This window comes from Alligator sinensis, unplaced genomic scaffold, assembly GCF_000455745.1.
Source record: "Alligator sinensis unplaced genomic scaffold, ASM45574v1 scaffold632_1, whole genome shotgun sequence".
Taxonomy (NCBI): Eukaryota; Metazoa; Chordata; order Crocodylia; family Alligatoridae; genus Alligator; species Alligator sinensis.
This window is the reverse complement of record NW_005842408.1, coordinates 425,457-434,457: the sequence shown is the minus strand read 5'-3', so window position 1 is coordinate 434,457 and position 9,001 is coordinate 425,457. Positions and strand designations below refer to the sequence as shown.

Genomic DNA, 9,001 nt, shown 5'->3' with positions numbered 1-9,001 from the left:
CCTGCTTCACAGTTCAGATAGCGCTGGTGTAATTCACAGGGTTGTGTTGCACATCCTGCACGGCCAACACTGAACAGAGGACGTGCGCGTGCGTACCTTCTGCTCAGCACCGCATATGCAGAACAGGCACTTCCTTGTGCTGCTTACACCATTTTCCATAGGTAGTTGCAACTGACTTGCTTTATATGACAGTAGTTCACTTTGGCCCGCTGCAGAGCGCTCGGGGAGCTGGGAATCCTAGAGCCGTGGACCTGCAAGGGCCCTCCAGAGTTGCATCTAGTCCAGCCCCTTGCCTGAGGCAGGGTCAGCCCTGTCCAACCCACCCCAGGTAAAGCATAATCTGAACTCTCCGTAAGCCTAGTGTCAAGCCTGGCGCAACGCAGACCGAACACCCCGACCTGCCACAAGCAAAGCAGGGGAACCCCTGCAGCCAGCGCTCCGCTTCTCTGAAATGTCGTCAATGTACGTTCGAGAGGTCCCAGGTAGGGGCCGTGCCCCCCGCCACAGAGGAAGGCGAAACCCCCACCAGTCCATACCAGTCTGACCAGGGGGTAAAATTCCTTCCTGACCCCAGATATGGCATCAGTCTGACCCCGAGTAGAAGGGCGAGGAACGTCTGGCTTTGGTCCCAGCAGGAGCATTGGCACAGCCCATCCCCAGCCAGGGCTGCAGCCAGCGCCTCTGCGGGAGACTTAAAGACCCCTTGACGCATGGAGCATGGTGTGCGTTGGGGAGCGAGGGACAAGCAGCAAAGCCCAGAAGTGTGGGAAATCCCCGTGCCTCAACACAGACATCACTGCACCTAGATCACCCCGACCAGGGCCTGTCCAGCCTCTTCTTGACACCTCCAGTGATGGGGAGTCCACCCCTTCCCGGGGCGTCTCTTCCACCACCTCCCAGCTCCAACAGCGAGGTTTTTCTGATCTCCAATCTAAACTTTGCTGCAACTTCCAGCCATTGGTGCATGCCCTCTCTGCAGCAATGTGCTTTCCCTCTTCTTTACAGCAGACCTTCAGGTATCTGAAGACTTGTGTCATGTTAATAGAAGGACACGGTCGGTTGACTGCCCAGCTCCTTCAGCCTCTCCCATGACTTGCCTTCCAAGCCCTTGATCACCTGAGTTGCTGCCTCTGGACCCTCTCTAACTTCTCCACGTCCCGTTTAAAACATGGAGCTCAGAACCACACACAGTATCCAGATGGGGCCTGACCCGTGCCGAACACAGTCACCATCACCTCCGGGTCTTGCACCTAATGCTATTTATTGATGCAGCTCCAAACCCCGTTTGCCTTTTGTGCAGCTGCCGCACGTTGCAAACTCCTATTGAGTCTGTGATCTACCGCGGCTCCCACGTCCTTTTCCATGGAGCTGCCATTGAGCCAGGTGTCCCCCTTGTTGTATTTGTGTAGAAAGAAAGGGCTCTTGGTCTCTTGCAAAGGTTATGTTGCTCCAGGGTCTGGAATGAGCTGTTAGCTTCTTGCCAGCGACTGGGCTTGTGTGCTGCAGGCCGGGTGGGAGAAGGAGGGTCTTGTACCTTCTTGCCTAGCCCAGCTGGGTGTGGGGGGCAATAGGGCCTTTTACCCTGGCTCCCAGCCTCTTGATCCTGCAGCCTCCCCTTAACAATTGCAAAGGGCTGCACAGCCTCCAGGGCCGGAAGGGGAGCTGTGTCGCCATCACGGTGTGAGGCTTCGCCTTGGTTACCCAAACTTGCTTAGCGCAATGCTGGGAAGCATTGTGGTTCCTGGCGGCACCTGGGAACTGCTGCCCTGTACGTGAGAGCCATCGAGGGGCTGTGGGAATGGGTGGCTTGATGCCAGTGTCTGAACCCCTTTGGGTACGGGCTGCGGAGGAGACCGGGCAACTTGCCGCCAGGGCTGACAGCCGCTTGCTTGTGGCGGGCCGAGCGCCACCATTGTGCTCGGTGAGATACCAGCTCGGGATGCAGAGCAGCAGGAGCATGGGTGTGCGAGATGCTGACTCCCTGCACCCGTATAACAGCAGCACCCCGGGAGTCTGGGTGAGGAGCACCTCCAAAGTGACGTTTGGACAAACAGCCCGGTTTGCTAAGAGCGGGCAGGGACTCCGCAATTCCTGCCCGTCGTCTGCTGTCCCCCCACAGCACATGAAAGCCGCCCCGGCGCAGATCAGCCCCTCGTCCTGGAGTCTGCATGGAGTCGCACTTCCTCTGCAAATGCTGTCATTGCTGCTCTTCATAAAAAAGCCACGCTCATTCGCGAGCTGTTCGAGTTTGAGTCTCGCCTAGCGTGTTCTTTCAGCTGCCTGGCCCCTCAGTCCGTCACCTTGGTTATTTCTGCAACTTCGCTGGTTTTAAAAGACTGGCTGGGGCCCACCCAGGTCTGGGCTTGATGCTGGAGTCTCGGGCTGAGGCTGCAGCAAGGCCCTTGTATGGGAACAGAGGCCTGTGGCCCGCCCAGCACCCTGGCCGGATGGACACGGGGCTGGGGCAGGGCAGGGCACAGTGAGCCATGGGAGTCTGGGGGTCTTGTGCTGTCACTCAGCCCTGCTCTGTAGCAGGATTTACTGACCGGTGTGGGTCTACAAACCTGGGGATCTCCCCAGTCCCAATTTGACCCCTCAGTGGGGTTCTCAGCCAGGCCCGCTCGGGTCCCGGTGGCTGCCTGGGCCTGGCCACAGCAGGTGCTTCCCACCCCTGCCCGGCACCGCGGCTCGGGGCTGGGGCTGGGGCTGGGGCTGGGGCTGGGGGAGCTGCTGGGCCCCTGGTGCAGGGCTCAGCTGGGGTCTGGGTTGGAGCCGTGCTGGGTTTCATTCCCAGCGCTGGGCTGCATGTGCACCAGGCAGCGTGGCTGGGCCAGGGCCCAGACCTGTCCCTGCTCCTGCTGCCTGGGATGCCGGCCTCGGACCAGCAGGCAGCAGGGGGGAGAAGTGCTGGGGCAGGGGGGCAGCAGGGACCCAGACTGCCGTGGCTGCTTGGAAGCACAGGGCACCCGGTGCAGCCGTTGCCTGGGCCTGCCCGTGCCTGTTTCCTGACCAGCGGCCAGGGCTGTGTGCATGTATGGGTGAGTGCGTGTGTTCATCCTCCCCCACGTGCTGTATGAGCACTGGTGTGGTGCCTGGGGAAGGACAAGTGTGCAGGCACACATGCACATGTGCACACTCAGACTCGCATGCGCGCACACACAGACAAGCATGAAGTCACATGCACACTCAGGCATGCACGCACAAAGACATGCATGTGCGCACTCAGGCACACACATGGACATGCATGCACGCACATACATGGACATATATTTGCACACATGGACATACATGCGTGCATGTGCACACAGACATGCACACATGATCAAGCATGTGCACATGCATGGGCACGGACACGCATGCACACATGGGCACTCTGATGTACATGGACACACCCACATGTGGACACATGTATGCACACGTGCAAACACATGCACATGTACACTCAGACATTGCACACTCAGACGCATGCAAATACACGCACGAGCACTTGTACACTCTTGCACACGCACCCACCCGCAGCCAGCTGAGGCTTCCCCCCACAGCTCCCGGCCTGCGGAGCCTGCAGCTCCCTCCTGCCCGTGTCCGCCCTGGCGGTACCTTCCCCGGCCCTTCCTGTGGGCCCGGACACGTGCGCCTTGGCTGCCCCCAGGTTCCAAGGGTCGGGCTGCAGTCTGGGGGGAGCAGGGACCCCCTGCTCTGAACTCCCCTCCGTGCTCAGACCCCCCGCTCCTGCCCATCCCTGGAGCTGCGATGGGGGTTGCCCCGCTCTCCTGTGCCCCCTCATCCCTGGCACCCAGTCCCGGACCCCGGCACAGCCCCCACGAGGGTGCCCGGCTGCAGCTTCCCCACCGCCCGCTGCCCAGGGTCCCACCGACCGGCTCCTGCACCCGCTTGCCACACACCCACTGAGCCCTGGGGGCCAGGGGGTCTGCGTGGAGGCCCCTGCGCCCGTGGACAGAGCCTGGCAGCTCCGGGCCCCGCTGCTCAGGCCCCCCCCATGGCCCACGTGAGACCCTCCAGCCTTATCTCCTCCTGCAGCCCTGGCACCCACCCATGACGGCTGGCCCAGGCGGGGAGGTGGAGGGGAGGCTCCTGGCCCCGTCCCTTGCTCACTCGGGCCCAGGACACCGAGGAGAGCTCCGGGCTGCGCTGGCGTGGGCGCTCGGCCAGGTAAGGGGGCCGTGTCCCTGCCAGGGATGGGCCGTGGGGCCTGGCTCTCGCTCCCGGGTGGTCTGGGGGTGGCAGGAGCAGGGCACGGGGGTCACTCCACTGCAGGGATTTGGGGGTCTTGCCATGGGGACTCCTGCCCATGCTCCTCCCCGAGGGTCTGCCTTCCCCAGCAGTGCAAGCCCCCTTGCAGGCAGCGCTTCCCGGTGCCCCGCGTCCCCCCGGGCTCTGCGGGTGCGGTGCCGGACTCGGCGTATCGCTGCGTCCTTGCGGTCTCCGTGCGCTGCTGTGCGAAGCTCCGCGTGGCGTGGCCCACGTTATCAGGCTTTGGCAGCTGGAAGGGGCCGCGCGGGGCACTGCAGACTGCCCATCGCGGGGGGGGGGCACAGACCCTGGTCGGGGCGGTCCAGGTGCAGCGATGCCTGTGCTCCGGGCTTGGCTGGGGGCTCCCACCCTTGCACCCTTTTTTCTTCTTCTCCTGGTGTTGGAGTTTCTGAGCCTCCCCAGAGGCACCGGGGGTTGCACCAGGCCGTGCCCAGTCCAGGCCAGAGGGTCCTGGATAAGAGGGTCGTGTCCCCTTGCTCAGGGTCAGACCGGCACCAGATTTGGGGTCAGGAAGGACTTTTACCCCCAGGTCAGATTGGTGCAGCCCGGGGGGGTTTGCCTTCCTCTGTAAAAGGGGGCACAGCCTCTACCCAGGATCTCGAGCACAGGGCAGGGAGCAGAAAGCAGAGCAGCAGGTGGTGCCAACGTGGCATGGGAAAGCAGAGCAGAAAGAGCAGTGGCCCCGAGGGCCGACCCTGCGGGAACGGCCCGAGGAGCCTGGTCCTGAGCGTGCGGTGCGTGGGGGGACGCACCGCTTCGTGCGGAGTAACGGGCCGACCCGTCTTGTCTTTCAGCACCATGCCCCGGCCGTGGCTTCTCCTCCTCCTCCTCCTCCTCCTCCTCCTGGCTGGGAAGAGCCTGGGAGATGCTGAGTACGACACCCCCAAGGATTTCCAGGCTGTCTACGTGGGCGCGAAGAACGACATCCACGAGGTCCCGGCCGCCACCAAGCCCGGCGTTGCTGAAATGATCTTCCTGCGCACCAGCATCACGGCCGTGAGGGAAGGGGCTTTCAGGAACATGCCCGACCTGCTCAAAATCTTGTTCATCAACACGAAGGTCCGGACGGTGGAGGCAGGAGCCTTTGATAAGCTGGGGAAGCTGCAGGAGCTGGAGATCTCGGGGGCCACACTGGGCAACGTGCCCGCGGAGGTCTTCAGGCAGCTGACCAGCCTGTGGTGCCTGGACCTGCGGGACAGCCAGGTGCAGCAGGTCCCCAAGGGGCTGTTCGACGACTTGGGGAGCCTGGGAGAGCTCTTCTTGCACAACAATGAAATCCCGTCTCTCCCGCCGGGCATCTTCGACGCGCTGGCCAAGCTCACCTTGCTGCACCTGGCGAGAAACAAGCTCCAGGCGCTGCCCCCGGACGCCTTTGCCAAGCTCCCTCAGCTCCGGGTTCTCCGGCTCTTCGAGAACGGGCTGCAGGAGCTGCCGGACGGGCTGCTGGACAGTCAGGCAGAGCTCAAGGAGCTCAGTCTGAGCAAGAACAAGATCAAGGCGCTGCCCTCCGGGCTGCTGGAGAAGCTGTCGCTGCTGGAGAAGCTGTTCCTGGATGGGAACCAGCTCGAGGGTCTTCCCAGAGAGGCTTTCTCTGGTCTGGGCAACCTGCGGCAGCTGAGGCTGGGGTCTAACCGGCTCGGCGCGCTCCCGGAGCGCTTGTTTGGGGCCATGCCGCAGCTCCGAGAGCTGGACCTGGGCAGCAACAAGTTGAGGTCTCTGCCCCACGGGATCTTTGCCAACCTCCCTTCTCTCAGCAAACTCGTCTTGTCCCACAACCAGCTGGAGACCCTGCCGCAGGCCACGTTTGCCGGGCTGGCCGCGCTCACGGAGCTCAACCTGGATGCCAACAAGCTCTCCTCCCTGGACCTCGGGGACCTGGCTTCCCTGCCCCAGCTGCGCACGCTCAGCGCGCGCAAGAACCGGCTGCAGAGCGTTCCCGCGGGGCTCCTGCAGGCCCTGGGGCAGCTGCGCGCCGTGTACCTGAGCGGGAACCCGTGGCGCTGTGACTGTCACCTGCGTGGCCTGCGCAGCTGGATGCAAGCCAACAAGGACAAGGTGAAGGAGGTGTCGCAAGTGCGGTGTGAAAGCCCTGACGCGCTGCAAGGGGAAGTCATCGACTTGCTGGGAGAAGACCAGCTCGTCTGCTGGAGCACGGTGCCCGCATCCACAGCCCCGACCACGCTGTCTTCATCTACCTCTGTTCCCGTGGCTCTGGCACCACCCACGGCTGCAGCCACCACGGTGCACTCCACCACCATGCTGGAGCCCCCCACCACGGCAGCACCCACCACCACGGAGCCCCCCACCACATTGCCACCAACTGCGGCAGCACCCACCACCACATGGGCACCATCCACGGCTGCACCCCCCACCGTGGAGCCCCCCACCACGGCAGGACCCACCACCGCAGAGCCCCCCACCACCCTGGCACCACCCACAGCAGCACCCCCCCCCACGGAGCCCCCCACCACATTGCCACCAACTGCGGCAGCACCCACCACCACATGGGCACCATCCACGGCTGCACCCCCCACCGTGGAGCCCCCCACCACGGCAGGACCCACCACCGCAGAGCCCCCCACCACCCTGGCACCACCCACAGCAGCACCCCCCCCCACGGAGCCCCCCACCACATTGCCACCAACTGCGGCAGCACCCACCACCACATGGGCACCATCCACGGCTGCACCCCCCACCGTGGAGCCCCCCACCACGGCAGGACCCACCACCGCAGAGCCCCCCACCACCCTGGCACCACCCACAGCAGCACCCCCCCCCACGGAGCCCCCCACCACATTGCCACCAACTGCGGCAGCACCCACCACCACATGGGCACCATCCACGGCTGCACCCCCCACCGTGGAGCCCCCCACCACGGCAGGACCCACCACCGCAGAGCCCCCCACCACCCTGGCACCACCCACAGCAGCACCCCCCCCCACGGAGCCCCCCACCACATTGCCACCAACTGCGGCAGCACCCACCACCACGGAGCCCCCCACCACATTGCCACCAAACCCACCACCACGGAGCCCCCCACCACGCTGGCACCAACCACAGCAGCACCCACCACCACGGAGCCCCCCACCACGTTGCCACCAACCACAGCAGCACCCACCACCACATTGGCACCATCCACGGCTGCACCCACCACCGTGGAGCCCCCCACCACGTTGTCACCAACCACAGCAGGGCCCAGCACCACCCTGGCACCATCCACGGCTGCACCCACCACAGCGGAGCCCCCCACCACGTTGGCACCCACCACAGCAGCACCCACAGCGTTGCCCAACACCACATGGGAGGCCACCACCCTGGAGGACACCCGTGTCTCTGGTAGCACACGTGTTCCAGTGACGCTCGTGCCCGCCACAGCTTGCCTCGCGCTGAGCGCCACGACCGGAGGCACTCCGGAGTGGTCCACGGTGCCCCCCAGCTCCGAACTGACCCCGGCGCAGGAGCCGGCCACGTCCCTGCCCACGCCCACTGCCAAAGCGTACGCCTCGTCTGCGACTTCACAGCTGGCTTCTCTCTCCACCACAACCACCAGCCGCCTGCCTGTGGCCAACAGCACGATCTGGGGGCCTTCTGCATTCACTGCCCCTGTGTCAACCTCGGCCCCGCGCCGCCCTGCCTCCACGCCGCCACTCCCGTCGCGACTGCACGCCTGGGGCTTCGCTCTGGGTTCCAGGTACAGGTACTGCCAGGTGTCCCTGGTCCTGTACCTCGCTATGCTGGTCATTGAAGCGTGCTGCACCGTCTGCCTGGGGAAGTTTGTGTACCTGCTCTACCAAGCCACGCACCTGAAAGAGCTGCTCCCCGCGCCTGTGAAGCTGGTGAGCGTGCAGCCCGGGCGAGCAAAGCCGTAGGCCACGGTGCGTTTCAAACACCTATGTAGTGTTCTGTCTTCCCCAGTTCCCTGGCGGGGTTTTCTCTAACGATTAAAGTTGTTGTTTTTATCCCTAAATGTAGCTGTGCTGTCGCTGGGTGCCAGTTCCCCGTGGGGCAAGACATCCAGGAGGTGCCTGGGTTGACTCAGGGTCCCGTCGCACCCAGCCAAAGCCTGCCCTGCCTGGCCCTGCACTAGCCGGGCTCCCCGTGCCGGAGCGGGCGGCTGCCCACGTGTCTGTCCTTGCCCTGCCGCGCTCCCTTCCTCGCTCTGCGTCCAGGGACACTGCCCAGGTAAGGCCGACCCCGCGCCCGTCGCAGGCCAGGGCTCGGTTGGGCTGTCAGCGGAGACTGCCCCGGTCCTGCTCCACTCGCGGCCCGGCCGCTCGGTGCTTGGGGCTGGTGCTGGGAGCTGCCTTGATGGTGCTGGCGAGAGTGCGTCAGACAAGCTCGTGCCCTGTCCTGTGCCAGGGGGACGAGAGGGCAGCTGGGAGCGCAGCCCCTGCTAGGCTGCACGCCCGTCGTCGCCCCAGCGGGCTTCTTCTTGCGGGGCTCAGCCAGGTCCTCGGCTGGGACCAGGGGCCCGCGCGTGCCCTCGGGGCGCGGTGGCTGCAGGGAACGGCGCGCCGGGGAGACAGGCGCCGAGGTGGGGCCGGAGCGGGGGTGCTCGGTCAGGCTGCCGTTGGGCTGTGGCAGGGATACGGCACGGTGCCTGGGAGTGTCAGCTCGGGTTGTGTGCCCCGGGGTGGCTGCGCGGCCCCTCAGTCGAGGTGCCACCTCCGGCCGTGGCTGGGTCCTGGGGCAGCTGGGCACGGAGGGGGGGGGGGCGTGGGGAGGGCCC

The 9,001-nt window shown here is 64.8% G+C and overlaps 1 protein-coding gene across 1 annotated transcript; it reads left to right on the top strand.

Moving 5' to 3' along the window:
- The first annotated feature begins 4,048 nt into the window (after positions 1-4,048).
- LOC102370171 (carboxypeptidase N subunit 2) lies at positions 4,049-8,141 on the top strand. Its single transcript, XM_025211482.1, has 3 exons — positions 4,049-4,170; positions 5,067-6,683; positions 7,250-8,141. The coding sequence occupies exons 2-3, from the start codon at positions 5,071-5,073 to the stop codon at positions 8,139-8,141; spliced, it is 2,505 nt and encodes an 834-aa protein (XP_025067267.1). The 5' UTR covers positions 4,049-4,170; positions 5,067-5,070.
- Positions 8,142-9,001: the final 860 nt, after the last annotated feature.